The 21,422-nt window shown below is 41.9% G+C and overlaps 1 protein-coding gene across 1 annotated transcript in view; it reads right to left on the bottom strand.

The window, feature by feature from the left end:
- Positions 1–567: 567 nt before the first annotated feature.
- The window catches only part of kif21b (kinesin family member 21B), a 61,609-nt gene continuing 40,754 nt past the window's right edge, over positions 568–21,422 (bottom strand). Inside the window, exons 21-34 of the mRNA XM_071525628.1 lie at positions 21,031–21,196; positions 20,791–20,851; positions 20,613–20,661; positions 19,546–19,790; positions 18,368–18,432; positions 18,050–18,170; positions 13,759–13,797; positions 10,368–10,504; positions 9,537–9,717; positions 9,195–9,359; positions 8,386–8,503; positions 8,069–8,239; positions 1,977–2,176; positions 568–667 (exon numbers count right to left, since the gene is read on the bottom strand). Of these exons, the coding sequence (XP_071381729.1) occupies positions 568–667; positions 1,977–2,176; positions 8,069–8,239; positions 8,386–8,503; positions 9,195–9,359; positions 9,537–9,717; positions 10,368–10,504; positions 13,759–13,797; positions 18,050–18,170; positions 18,368–18,432; positions 19,546–19,790; positions 20,613–20,661; positions 20,791–20,851; positions 21,031–21,196 (1,818 nt within the window). The remainder of the gene's footprint in view (positions 668–1,976; positions 2,177–8,068; positions 8,240–8,385; positions 8,504–9,194; positions 9,360–9,536; positions 9,718–10,367; positions 10,505–13,758; positions 13,798–18,049; positions 18,171–18,367; positions 18,433–19,545; positions 19,791–20,612; positions 20,662–20,790; positions 20,852–21,030; positions 21,197–21,422) is intronic.

Here is a 21,422-nt window from a genome sequence, read left to right as displayed (position 1 = left end):
GCATCAACCCAAGGAAGTTGTCCCTGCAGCTAGGTTGGTGTTAGGTGATGCTAAAGGTCAAAATTCCAATAGAGCAGACTCTACTGTATATTGGAAGGCTGAAGCCAAACAGGTGTTAACTAGCGCAACAGGTGCAGCACAAATATTGGATTTGCATCTGTGAAGGAAAGTTGTTCTGAGCATACAATGACCAATTAACTGTCTGTCTTAGCTGAGGCAGGGGGCTGTAAAGGAACCAGCGGGAAGAGAGATTTGTATAAAATCATGGCATTAAATAAAAGTAAAACTGAGAGCATAAGAGAAACAGAGATCCAGAGCGAGCAGCGTGTCAAAAGACAAATGATGGATAACGGTAGAAAAGAATGACAGAAGAAATCTAAGGATGCAACATAAGGTCCAAAGGAGAGCAGAAACAGAATGTGAGAAAACCTATGAGTGCAGGTCCCATCCAGGTGGAGAAATGCAGGCCAGGTAGGAAAAAGAAATACGGAGGGAGGGAGGGAGAGGGTGGAAAATTAGTGAGAGAGTACCAGAGGAGGGGAGGTTTGGTGAGCGGAGCAGAGGCAATCATGGGAGACTGGTGGCTCGGCCCTTGATGGCCAGGACCCGTCGAGGCAGACAGGGGGTCAAGCCTGGCACATAGCTCCACAACTTCACCCTGCAGTCACTGGAGTAGCCGAAAGGGGAGGAGGGGGGGAGGGGGTGTAGGCGTGAAGCACAGAGGGAAAGGATAGGTGACAAGAGAAGGAGAAAGGAGAAGGGAGGCAGGGGTTGAGAGAGACCAGACAAGAGGAAATAATTGCCCACAGAGAAGATGACAAAAGAAAAGAACAGGAACAGAGCAATTGAGGAGGAAGAACAGAGAAATGATAAAGATGTGAGGAAATAGAAGAGAGAAAGACAGACAACAGAGACACAGAGCAGACGGAAAAGTGAGTTAGTCAACTTCAGCACGAGTTAGACAGCTGAATGAGAAAGTGAAAAATTGAGTGCAGACAGTACACAGTGAAGAGAGTGGAGAGACGAGAGGCAGAGAAATGTCCCACTCAGACACATGGACACACAAAAAACAAGCAAACAAGCACACATTATCTCCTTCTAATGCAGTGCAGGGCACATCAAAACACTCGCCAGATTTGGAGAAAAACAGAATGTAGTATGCCTCACTCCGAGCTGCACTGGGCTAAGCACACAGACGCACACATATACACGTAGATTACTGCTCGAGATGAAACAGGCTTTATGTGGGATGAGTCATAAGCCAGTATTCCACTTGGAAAAGACAACATCTTGTAGTGAAAAGCAGGATAAGCGTGACCATGAACACGGACAAGCTATTTTTCTCTCCCCCCATAACATTTTGAAACACTACATTGTGTTCCTTAGTCCTCAACCTCCCAACCCCACTGACCCTCTCTGTCCTTAATGGCGGTGTGTCTGATTCAGTTCAAAGCTGATCACACTTAAATCAGCACACACTGTCTTTAAATGAATCCCACTCTACTAAGTGTAATCTGTCATAGCACAAATTATTATAGGACACAATGTGTTTAATAATTTGCTTTGTAAGAATGAAAGGCATTTTTATCTATAGGCATAAAATGTTCCTTTAGCTAGCACAATGGCTTTGAATTTAAATATGCATTTCATATTTCATATTAAAGTTTGTCCATTGACCAATGTGTAGTAATAAATAAAATGGCCAAAAATTGTAGAAGTTCCTAAATTTCTATTCAGCAATAACCTCAATCCACTGTAGAATTTTGAAGACCATCAAATTCAGAATGCTCTTGTGCATCTACTCATGTTCATCATTGCACTTCAATTATATCAATAGATCAATGGACAGATAGATAGAGAATCAAACAAATAAATAACTAAATATCATTTGATGGACACTATTATCCAAAACATGTAACAGTACCAGGAGTGGCAAGTACAGTGCAGTGCATTAACACAACAGATTTTTTTTGTACCTGGACGCGGTGAAGATGTGCCTTGAGTTGGTACATATGGCGTTGATGGGGCTGTCATGACCTCTGACCTCTCCTATGGGGGTGAAGTTGTCCACGTTCCACACCTTCAGCATGCCCCCCCGACAGCCACTCAGCAGCATGGGCCGGCCCGGTACATACGCCAGGGCGCACACCCAGTCCTTATGGGCGTTGGGGATTTGCTGTGGGAGGGAGAGAGAGAGAGAGACAGAGAGAGAGAGAGAGAGAGAGAGAGAGAGTGAGACCTTAGGTCATGTTTTTACTTAAAAGCAAAAAGCCACAAGAGCCTGTGCCTCACTGATTTAAGAACAGCTAAGAGACATCATTAAGCACTTCAGAGTCGTAAAACAATGGTAGACAGTGCACAAATGTTCAGTGTTTTACTTTTAATTGCTAATAATCAAATACTAGTGCTAATTATAAAATGTTTCCGCCACGCAATATAGTTCTTGAACAGGAAATAGATTAAATGGTTGCTAGGTGACACATTTACCAGTATGGTTTTCAGTTAGCTCAATAATATTGAATTAATTATCAACAAGTCACAGGTGTGTATTTATCACGTTTGTTACAACGGCTTCGAACATGAATTAGAACTGAGAACTGGAACTATCTGTTTTATGTTTACCAAGATATTCTCATTGACATGAACCTCAATTTTATTACAAGGACCATCAGGGAAAAATCGTCCTAACAAGCAATGGCTATAAACATGTGCACTAATATCCACTGTAATACTTACAGTGAGCCCTAAAAGTTTTTGTAAAGAGTCAAAATTTTACCTGTTTTGAGTCCCTTCAACTGTCTCTTCATTTCAAATTATAGAGCAGCTATGATGTGCAGAACGTCAGGCTTAATTTACAGATATTTTCAACCCAGTGGGCAGAGAGTCTACGCTGTTTTTCAAAGTGAGAAAAGTATTTGTACAAATAAATGTTATACACCATAGTCCATAGTTTTATTTTGTCATCAAAAAAGATTCTGAGATGCCTACAGCCCTTAAACACAAACAAACAATTTTATTTTCTGGTATTTTTCCAGTCAGCATTATTGCAATTTAATTGAATCTCTTTGGCATCTTTGCTGCAGACTAACTTCAGCTCTAAATTGCTGCAGTGTGAAATACACGGACAGAGAGATAACTGCAAGCAAATTAGTATGTGAAGTACCAAACCGGCGTTAAACATTCAAGCATCTGTAAAGTAGCCTCTAAATGGACACCATGCTCGTTAGCACCAATTATTTTCCCCACTAAATTAAATAGAAAATCAATTAGGAGAAAAACTATGTGATTCATGCATAAAGTGAAGCATGCCTATAATGAAGCACCATGGCAACGGTGTGATGATTAACAAAATCTGTCTATTGGCATATTAAAATGCAGGGTAAATATCTAAAAAGTACTTTCAATTTTATACTTTCCTTTTGTATGCTTATTTCTTTTATTTACTTTTTCCTGTTGTGTTTTATTTGCTTCTAATTGTCTTTTTTTTTTTTTTCCCTTTTGCACTTTGGGATTTTTGTGTTAAATCAAAACAGCATTTTAAATAAAAAATCCTGGCGATTATTGTTTTCATCAGATAGCGGGCTCCACTGCTGAAATGTTTTCTGTGCTGGTAGTATAGTATCTCAGTTTTGTTCCTGTGAGACTGCGAAGATTTAATTAAATTCCATTCACATCACATATGATTAAAGGATCCACAAGCTTCAATAAAAGTATATTTCTGTTTTTGTCTCTTTGGCTTTCTCAACAATAAAAAAGGTAAGTGAGTCTTGGATCAACATTACAAGCCTTTTTCTGTGATACTTATTCAACAATAGAAGCCAAGAGCGATTGAAATACTGCCATATTATCCAAATAGCTATAATTCGCTGTCTGTGCACCACACATAATCTAATGCAAATATCACATCCATTAAAATAAGGAGAGGTGTATATTTAAAAACACCTGGAAAAGCTGACAGCATGAGTCAGTAGCTCTCTAGAATTTATGATTCACAACACAAAACACATTGAGGCTATTTTAATGTGATTGGGAGAGCACATTATTTAGTTGCTTTAGCAAATGATGGTGGATATATAATATATATAGTATATTACAATGTGTAAATAATATATAAAGTACGTAGTTACACCAAGCTAGTAGCAGGTAGGTCAACCTTTTGCTTCCATTCTTCCTGGAGACCTGGGATCTTTGTCCTTGCTGACTCAATAGTGTCACATCGCTCCTGCAGATTTTTTGGCATCATATTCATGCTGATACGATGTGGTGTTCAAAAAATTAATCAGTACTACAGGACCTAAATTTGTCCCAAAAAAACATTCCCCATGTCAATACACCAGCACCACAGCCTGACACCTGCTGCATCAGCATGTCACAAGTTAGAAACCGGGATTCGTCAGACTAGAAAACAATTTTCCACTCTTCAATCATCCAGTTTGGGTGATCTCCTGCTACTGTAGTCTCATCGTGTTTTTCTTTAGCTGACAGGAGTGAAGCCCAGCCTGGTAGCTTGAATGAGTCTTGCCATTCTGCTCTGACTTCTCGCATCAACAAGCTTTTCACCCACAGGACTGCAGCTGACTGGATGTTTTTTGTTCATTCTCAGTAAACTCTAAAAACTGTAGTGCATGAAGATCTCAGCAGGGTTTCAAAGTCGCCTTGATCACGCATGTCGCCGATTCTAATGTGGTCGAACAGCAACTGAACCTCTTAACCCTGGCTGCATGCTTTAGAGGAGCAAGCTGTTTGCGTAAACAGGGAGGTGTCTTACAAACTTACCAATTCTAACTTACAGTAATGCCTCTTCTATTACATATCCTGCATCTACAACACTATTAATATTTCTAGCAACTTTACACCAAGGTAAAAATGTGCTAATTCTTTGCAACACCTGACAGCAACACCAGCTGGCAGCAACAGCTATATAAGCATGTTGACAAATTAGTAACGCCCACTCACTGGTGAAAAACACTGAAACCTGAAACTGTTTTAGTATACTAAGATCTTTTTAAGGAACTTGGAATTGCCATATTACATGCAATGTAATTATAAATATGTTGCTTCACATATCCTCTCAAGAAACACAGCATGCCTCATGTATATCAACAGAGGGGTCAAAGCACAGGGGCAGCCAGCAGCAGCAATCATGAAGGAGGCAGAGCTTCAGTGTCTGACTTTAATATATTCTATTATACTCTGTGCCACAATTCTGTTCTACTACATAATTATGCAGAGGCTATTGAGTAAGACATGCTGTAAAATGAATTGTGTTGGTTGCTTCACAAATGAGGTTGAGGTCATATGCCACGGGCGACAGAATGTTGGAGTCACTGACTTTCTCTGTTTATGTTGATTTACTTCAGGCTTTCAATGCAAATAAGAATTTGCTCTTATTTGGTCGGTCTCGATAAATAAAGGTTAAGTAAAAATTAAACAAAACTACTCAAGGAAGTTCAGCTTATGCATGTTACTGCTCATGCAAATGAACAAGCTACATCCACCCACAGAATGCATTATTAGCATACACAGGCAACAGAAGATACACAAGAGACACCACAGAAGATACGCATGCACAGACCCATCCACCCATCCACCCACACACCACCCCTTCCCTCGCTGGTACCTGTTGCTGTGCTATATATGGGCTCTAATGCCCTGATGTTGACACAGTACTTTCCTGCCACATTTCAAATGATGACACTCTATTGACTTGCTCCTCAGAGCTAACACTCTGGGTAAAGCAAGACAAAGAGGGACCACTCCAGTGGCAGGATGCCGCACATAAACTAAATTCCCAACTGGCAACACAGCTTCTCACTGTCACAGCACTGCCAATGTTCGATAACAAGTAAAACCCTATCCCAACCAGTGGAAGGTGTGCGTTTGTGTAAGTGTATTTGTCCATGTGTCTTTGTGTCATGAGTGCTACTATACAAGGAAAAGTCTACACTACATCAAAAATTGATTTAAGACCTCTAAATGATCTCTGGATGGACATTCTCAAATTGCAAGGCAATCATGAGAGAAAATGTCAATTTTCTGGTTTGTACAGTGAGGCAGTTACAGGCCTGCTCGAATCTTGTAAAGAAAAAAATTCAGTTTACCTGACATGTTTTCAATATTTCTATGTGGTTTCTCTCGACTTTCTGATTTGCTACAAGATTGATTAGCTAATTTGGCATATTTCAGAATTGATTCAAATTTGTTGTTGTAAAGCACTGCACAAGTGCATTTGAATGTGTAACAGGAGACAAAACCCTGCCTTTGATAACTAATTTTTGTGTTTCTTTAACCCTGAAGGGTTGCAATAAAAAAAGGTTAGACATGATAGAAAAGCAGATAATGATTAAATTGGTATGAGCTGAGAAAAAGCTCTGTGTCTGTTTTAGCCATTAGCCATTAAAGATGGTTTGTTTAAATGCCAGTAAATTAGTCAAACTAGTCAAATGTCTAAAATCTAAAATCTAAAATCTAAATCTAAAATCTGTCTAAATAAAATTCTTCTAGATACATGTGAGCAGGTAATAATGTTCCCTCAGCATTGTAGAGCGGTGTACACTACAGGGCACTAGTTGGTAAATTGGTAAAACAACTCCCTGTTTATGCAGCATGCTCCTCTTAAGCATGCAGACAGGGTTAAGAGGTTTCAGCTTCTTTACGCTAAGATTTAATATGCTGTGGACCGGCTAAAACACACACACCAACACACACAACCGCCTATGCACATGTGTATAGACACACACACACTCACACCCTTCCCTAACTGCTCACATACTGCTCACATACAGGCACTCTAACTCTCTCTCTCTCTCTCTCTCTCACACACACACACACACACACACACACACCTGTCGAGAGTGATAGCCTGGTTGGCTGGCCAGTGATTTGGTCTGGCCTCACGGGAAATAAAGAGTGGGCTCATATGAGCTGGAGCTAAGAGCTCCTATTTCTTTGCTGGCCTACCACTGCATATATACAGCACACTAAAACACACACACTCACACACATACCCATAATCTATTTCTGACCAAATTGGTTACAATTAATCACAGGGACAGAAACACTCCAGATGTGGATATTTCAATGACTTGTTGACCACCTAGTCCTAACTGTATATACAAAGAACACAGGCTAGCAGCAACGTTATAGTAAGTGGTGCATAGTTACAAAAGTAACACCTCCTCAATACTCAGCAACCTGCAATAACAGCAGATATAGAACAGTATGCTCCCGGCTGCTTAGCATTCCTCCTAGCCTGACCTGCCACCTGAAGCCTCCTACCACAAGCCTGAGGACCTAGGCTAGCCTACATAAAAACAGCAATGTGCGGTACAGGTTACTATAGAACAGAGCATGTGAGTGGAGATGAGCGTCTTGAAATTTCACTCAATGCTGTGAGCTATGAGTGAAATTTGTGTATCGCTCCACTCCTTCCCTCCTATTCCCTCTCATTTATCATCCAGTGGACACACAAATGGGCACCAAATTCGCTCCATGCTTTCCCAAAAGTATCTTATTATCTTAAGTTCGGCGTCATCAATAAAAATAATGATCTTACCCCCATAATCTAGCGAAAACCCTCCTTAATGTGTGGGCACTGTATGTGCGCACATGCCATGTGGAGTGGCTCCTTTTGTGCACAAGGCGATAAAGGTCCAGGATCATGAATCAATAGCCCTAAAGAAAGATGGACACTGGGTATGTTTCTGCCTGCAGGAGGCAGGGGGCTCCTGGCGCACAGTGACGTCATGAGCGGCACTGGAGCGAGATGGTGCAGGTCAGAGAGTCAATATTTGAAACTTTTATATATGTGCTCCACATTCAGGTTGATATATGGCCACTCTGCTCCCTGCTCAACTCCCACTCCACTGCACTCACATGCTGTGCTGCAGAACAACAGGCACATGTAGCCTTGGTTTGAAATAACCTGAGGCAATCATTGGTACATCAACAGCTTGGTGAGAAGACTTTCAGGCTATAAGCAAAAGTTTTATTTACCTCCATCACATAAATCTTAACACACTCACACACACATGCACAGACCCAGGTACACACACAAACATACACACACCTGAGTAAGCTCCTGCTGCTCCAGGTCCCATTTCTTGATGCCGTTGTCTCTGGACCCACTGAACAGCACATCTCCATGGATGGCCAGACACTCAATGCCGTCGTAATGGGGCGGCTCAAAGTTATGGGCTGGACCTACATTACCCAGTGTTCCCTCAGCCACGTCAAACACCTAAGGGAGACAACGGGAAGGAGGAGATGCTTCAGACGGGCAAAAATGAGTGAATCAGCTTGGTGATTGAAAGTTGGCACTTGGATATGGTCATGTCTGAATGTATGTGTGTGTGTGTGTGTGTGTGTGTGTCCAGAACTCAGTACCTTGACGTAGTGATCTTTGGAGCCAGTGATCACTTGATCTTTTCCCAGTAGAGACTGTCCCACGGTCAGACACATGACTGAGCCTATGTGGCCTGTCAGCTTCCCCATTGCCTGCATCCTACAAACACACACACACACACACACACACACACACACACACACACACACACACACACACACACACACACACACACACACACACACACACACATATGCATCAGAGGAGGTGAGGGGAAGGTCTGTGAAACTCATTACTTGCAAGGATTTGATATTCAAGGTGCCTGTTTCACTGAATTAAATCACTTTCCTTCTCTAACGTGAAGTAAAGCTGTTTGGACACGGGGATGCCAACAGCAGAGATGACATACTGAAGAAATGTTTAATACATACATTTTTCATTTCTGGACATTCTTATGCATCATTGAATGCATCAGAGCCCCTAAGCGTAAATTGTCTGGTCTAATCTGTTAATCGTTTCCCTCCAGAATCACGAACAAAGAAACATGAGGAGAAAACAATGTTGTCACAGGAAGCCAGAAATGGATGCCTAGTAGAAAACATGCTACTGTGCATGCTTTGTAACCCAAGTTATGGGATCATTTGCTTTCTTTTGACAACCTTTTCTTTTCCTTGATTTTCCTCTATGGTTGAGTAACATCTGACAAATGAGCCTAGATCAGTATTCACACTCTTTAGAAATCTGAATATGCAAAAAAATTCAGAGCTAACAGTAAATAAATTGTGCAAATAAACAAATGAAGGAATGGCTAAATTAATAAATGGATGAATAAATTAATGAATTAATGTACCTGTTGAGGTCCCAGATACGAACGGTGTTGCCAGCGGCAGCATACAGCACAGATCCCGAGGGGTTGAGGGCAATCTGGTTGATCTGATACTCTCCCTGGGCGAAGGTTATTGTGCGGGTGGTGGTGCCTGCACACGCATCGCCTGAAACCACCTGCCCTGATGAACTGATTATGAATATGAGAAGCAGAGAGACAGAGGTGTAACGATCACAATTTTACACAATTGTCATTCTTTTTTATGCATTTCGTATCACATTTTCCCTTTCCCTTTCCCTTTCATTTTTCCACTGTGAAACTGTTTTAGTCTGCTCCATTTGGTTGACTATAAGAAAAAAAACTTACGTGAGCGTGCGGACACACTTGGCAGAGTCACGGATGTCCCAGACCTTGATATAGGAGGTGGAGACAGAGAAGACCAGGCAGGAGGAGGGGCAGTATTTAACCGACACCACGTTGTTAGGGTGGCCTTTCAGGGTGACGATCTCTTGACCCGTCACCAGGTTCCACATCTTACAGGTACGATCTGGAGGGGGAGAGAGGCAGTTCAACAGAAATACAGTTTGGGGTGAGGATTCTTTAACACATATATTTTAAAAAGCTGTAAGACAAAAGTCACACCAACAAGCAAGTGTTGGCATCCTGAAGTGAACAGTGATCAGATAGTAACCAAAGAATACTGAATAAAATGCATCAACTGTGTTTCTCTTATTCCTGCTGCATGCCTCATTGCCACTTATATAACTTCCTGAGATTTTTACAAACAAACTAAAGGCCACTAAATTTGCATTAATGAGGTATGGCTTTGGGATGACAAGCTTTTTAGTCATCAGGATATTTGTTTCAAAGTGAATAACACCTTTTGAACAGTGGAAGGTATGGCAACTTTAAGAAATCACATTCCTAATGTCACATACTGAATGACAGTGAAAGTGAGTCTGAAGCAGCACAGAAATGAAAGAGGTGAGCAAAAACAAATCAAAACAGAAAAAAACATCAATCCTTGTGATCCTTTGTTTTTGCACCATAAAGCAGTGGATTATGCGTAGAATGCACAACATAATACCAGTTAACAATACCAGTTATTTAGTACATTGCATACTGCCATTTTGTGTTTATGTGAAATACCACTCACAGGGAAAGCTAACAGCGTATCTAGAGGTGTGTTGGCTGTACCTTTAGACCCGGTGAAGAGCAGCTCATCTGTAGCGTCCACACACAGCACAGGTTTTGAATGGCCCTCAGCTACAGACATACACTGTAGGGGTGCAGTCCGACCCCCCTTCACTCCCCCGATGGGACTGATCATGCCCCTAAGGGTCACACACACACACACACACACACACACATATACAGAGTCATACAGTGCTCAAAAACAAAGAGCTGCACATCTACAAACTAATGCACTGTAAGACACAGGCCAATCACAAACATGCACAAAGAAACATAAATGTTCTTTCCAATATACAGAGACATGTACAATACAAACCTCATATTTGATACATATAACTGTTCCATCCCCTAAAAACAGTGCGAATATACACATGCAATCACACACACACACACACACACACACACACACACACACATATGCACACAACTTCCTGTTGATTGCTCAAGCCTACCTGCTCCATCCTTCTGCCCCCCCCCCCCCACCCCCCACCCCCAACCCTTATTTGGGTTGTGGAAGGGCCCAATTAATGTGTTACACCAAGAAGAACTGCTTTCCTATTAAACTTGTCTCCCTCTCACACACACACAGACACACACACACACACACAAACACACACAGACCTCCCTTCTATATTATGTGCACTCAATCTCTCTTGCCTGACCTCCCCCCACCCTCCCCCTCTATGTCCCACTGACAGGCCAGAGTCCCAGAGCGCCTGGAGAGTCAGCAGATTGAAACAGAACAGGAGAGGGTGAGAGGAAGAGAGAGGAATGTGGGAAAATTGGTCCCTGGTGGGCTTCCTAATAACATCAGGATGTATGAAACCACTGGTTAGTGTGAGAGAGAGAGAGACAGACTGAGAGAGAGAGCGAGAGAGCGAGAGAGAGAGAGAGAGAGAGAGAGAGAGAGAGAGAGAGAGGCAGGGGAGCCGGAAGATGTGAGGAGGGAAAGGGAATCTGTGATTACACACAAAACTAGGACAGATTTGTTTCTGCACACAGCGAACAAAATAGAGAAACAGAGCAGGAAGCGTGTGTTTGAAACTTGTCAAGGATGGTAACATGTTCCCCCTGTCCCCGCACGTACACTCACATCCCCGTGCAAACACACACACACAAACATATGCAAGTCAAATCAAAAATCAAACACCAAATCACACCTTCTGTATTTTTAGCGCTGCATAAATAATGCCAACCAAATCAAAAAATGTCAAACATCAGCCACTCGCCAAAAAATGATATAGTGAAAAGACGCATGCATGTCAAAACACAAAAGAGGACCGACTTCCACAGAAAAAGCAGTGTGCTTAAAACAAGTGTGATGTTTACGACAGTCACAGCCTGGAAGACCAAATCTGCAGCAGCCCGCAACTCAAAAATAAACCACAACACGGCACAGTGTCCTGTGACATCATCACAACATGCAGCATCTCCGCCAATCAGGTGGGAGCTGACTCTCAGTTCAGCGCCTCGAGAGCCAATCCCCTTTCGGTCCCCAGGAAAAGGGTTGTGGTACAGGTGGGTAAAGTGGAGAGATCTAACAAGTCAGCATCTCAGTCAGATTATCAGCTGCTGCCCATCTATAGAGCGTATAAATCGGCAGAGCTGCACGACCTGACTGTGATGGAGTGACTGCAGCATCACGTACAATCTGCCCCTCCCTCTGTTCGCTCCAATTCCATTTTGAAGAGACCAAATCACTGAAATGGGAGCGCACCTTTGATAAAAGGGGAGAAATAAGGTTGCATGTGACAGTTCAATTAATATGACTTCTGGATGAATAAACTGTGCAGAAGAGAGAGAAAGAGAGAAGGGGGAATAAATGGATTTGGGAGGCAGTGTCATTTGAATGAACCTTATCACTGTGAAGGACAGAAACCTGATTATCTTTTCTGAGGTTTGTCTTTAGCTCCACTCACATTGGTGGAAGAAAAACACGTTGGCCAATCTATCTCATCATTGTCCTGGGGTTAAAAAAGAAAAGGGATTGTGCATATAACCTGATAAAATCATCCTTTCTATAAGCACAATATGTTGTCATAACATCTTGATACAACCATTGTGTCTATTGTTTAAATACAAACAACTAATGTTTGCCTACCAGGACGGTAATATGGTAATATAGAGTTTGAATACTATAATATGTTGCTCTATAAGGGCTCCACATGCTGTAGCACCACTTAATACAGCAGCCTAATTGTTACAGCAGGGCGTTGTTCCAAATGGCAAACAGTGTTCCTCTTCTATTCTCAACATCTTCATGGAAGGTATCAGATTGCATTGTGTTATTGTACTATACAGAAACTGCTAATGGATGTTGTAGGGCCAAGCACCGAGAGGCCAACAGACTGTAATGAAACCATGGAGGGAGATCAGTGTGTGCTCTCTGCAGTAAGGAGAAAAACAGACAGGGGGGCTTGGGTCTGTATGAGGCACATCTATTTGTATCTGTGTATTTGTGTCTGTGTGTGTGTGTGTGTGTGCATGTGTGTGTGTGTGAGAGAGAGAGAGAGGGAGGGAGAGAGAGAGAGAGAGAGAGAGAGAGAGAGAGGGAGAGAGAGACAGACAGAGAGAGAGAGTCATAAAGAGAGGATTGCTGTTCATTACAGCCCAAAGGTGTTGTGAATGAAGATAATAATAATAAGCAATGTCTGCTTTTATCATTCCATCTATTTTATCATTCCTATGTGGTTCTGAAGATCTAAGACTACTGTAGTCTGTATTGTGAAATGTAACTAAATAGTGTTGTTTAAACTGTTGCAGATCCGTCCAGTTGTCAGTTATGAGATTTGTTTAAAGGAATAGTTCACCCAAAAATGAAATTATGTCTGGAACTAGTCTGGAGTAGTTTTATGGTAATTTTTTTTGCCCTTTTAGGAACTCTAAAGAACATGTTCCCGGCCACTTCTGTTGTTTTGGAGAAGGCTGACATGGCGCCGCGCTAGCTAACTTGCTCTGTGTTATGTGGACATACAAACTTCACCAGTGTTTCGACTGACATGAGGGTGAGTAGATAATGACAAAAGTTTCATTTTTTGAAGTGACTGATCATGCTTGCCTCGCAAGTTTTTTAATATTCGCCCCATTTCAAATTTAGCTGTTTTTTTCCTAGATCTGCACTTTGGTCTCACCCAAGTGGTGAGGTTCATTCAGGTCTCGCGTGCGATGGACACCGCAGACACAGACAACACCACAGGTAGACAGGGCAGTGGGTCAAGAAAGCAGCAAGGCCAATATGGTTGGAGCATGCACCACAACGACCCCACCCATGGTGGAAAAGGAGGAGAGGCCAGGCGAGGCACTGACTATTAGTGGAAACACGATGAGAGACCAGGTGAGTTACAGGCAAATGGGGAAACAGAGTGACAGAGACTGACAGACACATTTCCTCTACCTGAGCACCTCGGAGAGCGAGGAGTCGCTGTCATCCGACCTGGAGGCAGAAGAGGAGCAGGAGAAGGGGTCGGGGTGGGGAGAGGAAAGGGTTAACCACACTAAGGAAAGACAGAAGGGTTACTGGCAAAAGGTTAAATGTAAAGGAAGAGGGAGGAGTGACTATAGGTGGGGGTGTAGAAATAAACAGTTAAGAAAAGATCAGTCAACTATAAAGCTAGTCCACTGATTATCAGTCACTTTGCCATGCAATGTGCCTCTTTCCAATGATAATCGTGGAATAGCTGTATTCTTTGACCAATGTCTCCAGATGGTTTGGGCAGCCAGTAGCTTGGGTATTTGAGAACACTTTGTATTGTTTGTATCATTCTGCAAAATGTTACCCAAGCTAACCAATGGCTGGTTCCGAGGACATTTCCTTAGCAGTGTTAGAGCCAACATTAAAGGTTAAAGGTTTAAACAGAGCAGAAAAAAGGTGCTAAAAGAAACAGGGAGGTAGTCAAAGAGGAGTCACTGATGCCAAGGGAGTCATACACTGGGGTCCAAGGGCCGATGAACAACGTTGTTTTAGCTCTTACATTTTAACCCATATGTATGACTCCTGTGATGTCAGTGTCCCTTCCTACATCTACTCTTTCCGGCCATGAGCAAGGAATTAGGGGAATACGGAAAGAGGCGTGGGGGGATAGCAGACAGGGTAAGCAGTAGGGAAAATCCAGTTGATTGGAGGATAAGGCTGTCAATCAAAGTCACAGGCGAGCCCACTCCAAGCTGTCAAGGGAAAAAATCTAGACCCACCGAGTTCTTTGACAATAGCTCGGGGAAAGACTGGCATGTGTGTACTGTAGCAGTGCAATAAAAATTATATTATACTATAAATATTTAATAGCCTCAAGTTCACCACCATGAGAGCCGGTGTTTTATGCTGTATGAAATAATAAAACAAAATGTTTCTGGATATGTCTGCAGGGAACAACAGTGTTAAAAGGTGCTGTAAATTCCTCCATTTCTTGGTGTTACAGCGGCGACCATGGCTGTCAACGTCATGGTCTTGGCTTTTCTTTTAGTTTCTCAGGACAAAATCCTTTTAAAGTTAATTGCTTATGGAGGGTAAATGTTCAAATGTAATGTGAAGATTAAAAAAAGGAGATCTATGAGATTCAAGGCTTCTTTTTCCAGTTGACCAGCAGAAATGCAAAAGAGTTGACATGAAAACCCGATTACTGTTTAAAATTCCTCTTCATTATTATTCTCATGTGTTTCTTTCACTTTCATGTCAAATCCTTAATCCCAATCTCGTAGGCAACAAGTCCAATGTGTGTCAAGGGGAAAACAGGAACAGAGAGCATCCTTACAATCATAAATAACCACAGAAAATTCTTTATGCATCTTAATGTCTCATGTGAACTTATGTACTATGAATGATTATAGAGAAAATCAAAATCTTCTTTCTTTGCATAGTAGCACTTGCTTCCCGTTTGATAGTCAATTAAACAAAATTCATACAAACAATTCGTCCCAGCTATTTATAATTTTTTAATAAACTAGCTTCATTTGGCTGTGAATTTATACTTGTGATAACACATCAAGTGTCTTAGCATTGTCCTCAACAATGTGAGGACAATGAAATTAAATTTGAGATTAATTTAAATTGATGGCTCAAATTAATATTCGCTATGAATAATATATGAATCTTAAGTGAAATTTTCCACAGTCCACAAAATCAGACATTTTGAAAGTATGAAACATGAACGTGTATGTACACATTTCTACACGCACACACACACACACACACACACACACACACACACACACACACACATATACACACACACTGTCTGCACTAGAAAGCAAATGGATGTTACAACCTTCCATCAAAATGTGGAATCAATTAACAAATTAGAAGTCTTCAAACTCCCTGCAAGAATAAGAACACCATCTCATCCTGCTCTACTGTCATGCTATATAAGATGGCTGAAATGTCCTCCTGGGGAACTGGATACAAGACAGCTTCGCCCTAAACATGAATATCCTCCCACACTGTCACCCCGAGTCAATTCAAAATGGCTGCCAGTGACAACAGCTGCACAGAAGGCTGACAAGAACCAACTCATTTACCTACTCCTGCTCCAGATAATGAGGATCCACAGGCTCCTACCCACACATTCACATATCCATACAAATACTCACAGACACACACACACACACACACACACACACACACACACCAACTCATTTCCCACAGCTTCCTCTCAAACAATTAGGGGTCAATAAAGCTGAGAAATGTTCAGGAATAATTAAGATTACAAAACTAACGCAAACAACTTAGAGGAGAGGCAAACACTGACTGAAATTAACTGCTGACATTTTTCAGGGCTGGAAGTTAGAATTGATTGTGAGGAGGAAGAGAGCGGGCTGGTGCTCATTGCAGTCTTGGCCCCCTTTACACCTGGCATTAACATGCGTCTCGTATACAGATGGTGTCAGAATCTGATGTGGCTGTATTATATTTATACTTGGCATAAAAATGCATCTCTGGTATACACACTGAAATCTGGCTTCTTTTTCCCTCGCCAAAACTGCACATCTTCTCATATTTATGTCCTTTAAAACTGACAGTAAATACCTCGTCTCCCCATCCACCAGAGTCCTGACAATCCATTTTTGACAAGCATGTTACTATCTGAGCTCATGTCCTCCTGTTTTGATTTACGTGTGCTTCCTGGTTGGATTTGTGCACGAAGGTTTATTACATAGCTCCTATATAATATATGAATTAGAGACGCATTGCACTTTACACTTTGTTGTTAATGTGTAATGTTGTTAATGTGGCCAAATGCGTCCGATCATACAAAACAACTTTAGAGGTAATTCAGATGATCTTCAGTGCATCTTGGGTGCATTTACACCTGACTGTATGTGTTTTTGAGCAATCCGACTGCATTCTGCTCACCCTGGATGCATGTTAATGCCAGGTGTAAAGGGAGTCAGGGTTCACCCCAGAGGAGAGCACTTTCCTCTCAATAGGCCTGACTTTCAGCCTATCTATAAGGCCCGTAAAGACCCCAAATCATGGAAGAGAAGAAAAGAAAGAAAGGAATAAATAAAAGTGGGATTAAAGTGACTGGATGAGAATTTACACACAAAAAAAGTCTGGGATATTTCCGTAAACACATTGCTTGGTTGAACAAGTTGGGTCAAAATTCTGGGTTGTTTGGGTTTCTCACAGTGAGTAGTAATTAATGGTAAGTTAGTGTAAAATCAAGTTAGGCTTTCATCTAGTTGGCAGCTAACGGAGTTAGACTAATGCTACATCAGCTATTCTAAGTTAGTTGTGCGCTAACATTAGCCATATCCAATTTAAAGCTAAACTAACGTTACTTTTGTCAAAGACAAGCCTTCTGGATGCACATATGGTGGATTCACATTAACAAAGTTAGTCTGACTTAACTGTTAACAGGTGTAATGTTAGCTTATAATACCTTCTCTTTATCTTAATATCATGCATTACTGTTAACACAGCAAACTAAATAGCTAATGGCTAATGTTATTACTGTGTGACATTTCATTACAGGCTTGCTGTCAACTGTATGCTGCTAATGTAAGAGCTCAATGGACAATTTTGTGAGACAGAAGTTAAGAGTGACAGCTGTTCAGTGTGTTTTGTGACAGATTAAATAGTAATTCTGATGTTGTAATCTGTTTTCAGTGACTCGTTTTTCAATTTTCTTCTGTGTTAAACAGCACTTTGATAGTTAAGCTCTAAGTATTTTAATAACTAGATAGCTATGTCTATGCTGGTTCTTAAAACTTGCATAATGAATTCCATTATTTAAATGTTATTTAATGTTAATACAGATTTTGCATGCACAGGCATTTTTTGCCTCTTTTTCTCTGCGTGGATGGTTGTGTATACATCAATGATATTTCACTAGTAAAGTAGGGATTGCAATGAGATGGAGAATAACCTAATGTTCGGGTGAGACTTGGCCCTGCAGTATAGTTTCACTCAGTGTATATTTTCACTCAGTACATGGGTCAAAAGATCAACCCAACTTATGGATTTAAATAGACCAACCCAGCAGTTGAATCAATTCCACCTAACGTGTGTTCTTTCCTCTTCTGACCCAGCAATGTTGTCAAATTTGTGGTATTTTTGAACCCAGCAGATTTTAGAGCAGGCAGTTATGTAAGACTTAAAATGGTGTATTGTGTCACATGGTATTTGGAGGCCAGCAGTGTGTGTGTGTGTGTGTGTGTGTGTGTGTGTGTGTGTGTGTGCGTGTACTCACTTGTCCAGTGCAGAACCTTGGGTTTGGTTGCTGGTGAGCCTTGAGAAGACGTTGCGGTCGTTCCTAGTCCTCAGTGGGGGGGAGGAAGGAGGAGTGTAGCCCTCAGTGGGCCTGATGGGGGGAGCGGGGGTACGGATGAGGAAGGAAAAAGAGTGAAGAGGGAGGGATTATCAAACAGTTAAACAGAGAAGTGGAGCATTCCATTATTTCATGGCATCCTCAGTTACCGGGGGCAACACAGAGCCATTAAACAGCCAATATATTGGATCTTGGATTCGCTTGGATTTCACTGGACGCAAGAGCGTTACATGTACCTGTACGAACGGTCGTAAGATTTCCTCCTTGTCATAGGGGAAGTGTCATAACCCCGAGACTGCCTGGGACTGAGGGCGCGCACACACACACACACACACACACACACACACACACACACACACACACGCACACACACACACACATGCACACAAGCAAACTAAGCAGAGCTTCAAGGGAATATATAGGTGTTAAGCACAAAATGATGATACACATGCAAACTAGGCACTAGTCCTAGAAATCTATAAGCAACAAGGATTTTATGCGATTAGCAGTAATTCTAGCAGACTAAGGCAACTGGCATATTTATTGCTTGACACATCAAATCACACCCTACCAGGTTTCCCACCCCCAACAACTAATGCAAAATTCACTGACTTCCTTCCCTTTTCCCTTCCTGAAGCAGTTCCATAACCTGAAAGTTTTATGTTTGCACTGGTTTTTAGTTTGTAAATATTCAAAATAGACAAATGAACATAAAAATAGTTGACAACCTTGCCTCCAAAAAGTCGCATTTTCAGGAAATGAAATTTAAAAACCTGTTTATTTTCTTGCTGATGTATTTTTGACATAAAGGCAATCTGATGAGGACTAGTTGGCCCTAAGCTCAGGAAACCCGCTCTGCTTTGTTCTGCTCTGGGGACACTGCCAGCTCAGAATAAAAGGATGTCATGTCAGACGTTACTTTATGTTTACTGATGTTTTATTAATGCAATTCCTCTTGTTTGTAACGTCCTTGTTTGTTTATTTCAGAAATATTTTTCTCTGTTTTCTTATCTAGGATTTATTGTTCTGATTGTTCCATGTGCTCAGGGCTGCTGTCCACAAGACTGTGCTGCCAGAAAAAAACAATTATAAAACAGGACCATGGATCAGCTGTCCAGTTGGACACGTGATCGACTTTCGCTGGCTCTACCAAGCCGTGGTGGAGGGGCCCTCAACAAGTCTATCAGCCAGCCAATGTAGTATTATTAATGATAATAATAATATTATTAATAATAATAATAATAATAATAACAATAACAACAGCACCCCATCATCAGAAACTTTGCAGTCAAGAATGTGAGGAATTGGCAGGTGGGTGAACATGATCAACATGTTTCCCCTTCCAGGAAGGTAAGTGAGGATGTGTTTGATAGTGACATTCATCATTTATCACTATTGTTTCGATCTTCAGGACTTACAAGGTGTGTCCCCGGACAGGCAGGCTGATGGTGCGGGACGCCCGGTCTCTGTGGTAGGGGTCTCGCAGGGACAGGCTCAGCCCCAGACTGCCTGACACCAGGCCCAAGCCGTCCTCCTGGATGTCAGTCAGCGAGGCCAGGGACTTGGTGATGTGCTGCTGCTTGCTGCTGGACGAGGGGTCCAGGACAGGACCCAGATACTCCGCTGACACCGCCTTCATCTGGGCTGACAGACGAGGCTCCATCTGGGTGGGAAACGGTGTGTGTTTGTGTGTGACAGAGGAGAGGAGAGAGTGAAATGGGAGAGAATGTGGACAGTGGGATTGGGGAAAAAAAGAGATAAAATGAAGATAAGATTACATTTTATTGATCCCAGAGGGGAAATTAGGTTGTTGCAGCGGCAAAAGTGATAGGATTCAGTAGGGGAAAAGGCAAAGTGAATGTAAGCACAATAGAAAAGAAAATAAGCAATAAAACAGCAAAAATAATGTAAAAATAATAAAACAATCAAGCAATAAAACAGAATATAAACAACTGTTTGACGGAGAGGAATAAAAGAGGACATCAGTGTCAAATCGGGATTCTTCGTCAAACCAGGCTTTGGGAAGTAGGAGAATTTAAAGCGTGTGCCTATACTGCCACCTTGTGGTCGCAAACAAGAATGACAGGTACTCTGAGGTTTAGACACCAAACCATGTGACTTGTTGGCAAAAGAAACTTGCTGTGAGTGACCAAACAAAAATGCTACAGCAAAAGCATTTAAGTCACTTAACATACAGTGTCATGTTGATTGAGAGAGATTTGACAGACTTGGATATTGCAAGATGTAGCACTATCTAATGTTTTGACCATTGACACCAGCAAAAATATAACTGTGGAAAAATGTGGCTATAATATTCAAATATAGATTCAACGAAACTAAGGAGAGGATACTTTTGTTGGGTAAACAGGAAGAATCTGGCTTTAAATCTGTCTATGCAGCATATGTCTATCCAGATGCCACAGCTGCAATAGCTTCAAGGGATGAATGACAACTATGAACATTATTACCACCAAACCAGCTGTACCTTCAGTTTGAAATCATCCTGGCTGTTGGATTCTTTCATTTGAGACACACTGGAGGGAGAGAGAAGAAAAAAATGAGACATAAAAACAGAGAGAGAGCGAGAGAGAGAGAGAGATCGAGAGAGAGAGAGAGAGAGACTTAATGAGGATGTTGTGTAAGAGAGCAGACTGCAGTGTCACCTGCTGTCAGAAGCTTGGCTGAACTCGGAGGGCTCCTCGTCTGTGCTGGTGTAGCCATTTTCTGGAGGGAAACATCAGACAGAACACACAACTGGTCAGGATCCAGTACATGATACATTATAGGTGTAGGAGAAGGAGAAAGAGGGAGCAATAGGAGGAAAAAAGAGGGGAGAGAGAGAAAGAGAGAACAGAGCATACAGTATGAAATCACATACACACACACACACAATCATCCCTCACCCTGCTGTACGTTGTGGATGAGGGCCTGGAGTTCGGGGATGTACTCAGCCTTCTCTCGCAGGGCGTCGAGGATCATGTGATTATGGGCCGAGCCAATCACATCCGTATGTCTCAGCTGGCCTTCCAACAGTCTAATCTGAGCCTCCTTCTGAGCCACCTGTAAGCCCTACACACACACACACAAACACGCACACACACACATACACACAATGACCAACAAATGCAAATGCATGTGATCACACACACTGTCCCCTCTACCTCGTCTCTCCTGATCATTCTGAGCTTCTTGTGATCCAAAGAGACACCACTAGACCACTAGATGGAGCCATAAGTTAAACATCATCCACAGCAGTAGCATCTACAGTAACTAAGCATAAATTCAAGACATCGCA

This window comes from Centroberyx affinis, unplaced genomic scaffold (genome assembly GCF_046629955.1).
Source record: "Centroberyx affinis isolate AG114_WGS23_722 - 3 ecotype Tasmania unplaced genomic scaffold, CSIRO-AGI_Caff_v1 ptg001311l_1, whole genome shotgun sequence".
NCBI lineage: Eukaryota > Metazoa > Chordata > Actinopteri > Beryciformes > Berycidae > Centroberyx > Centroberyx affinis.
This window is presented reverse-complemented; position numbering and strand designations above follow the sequence as displayed.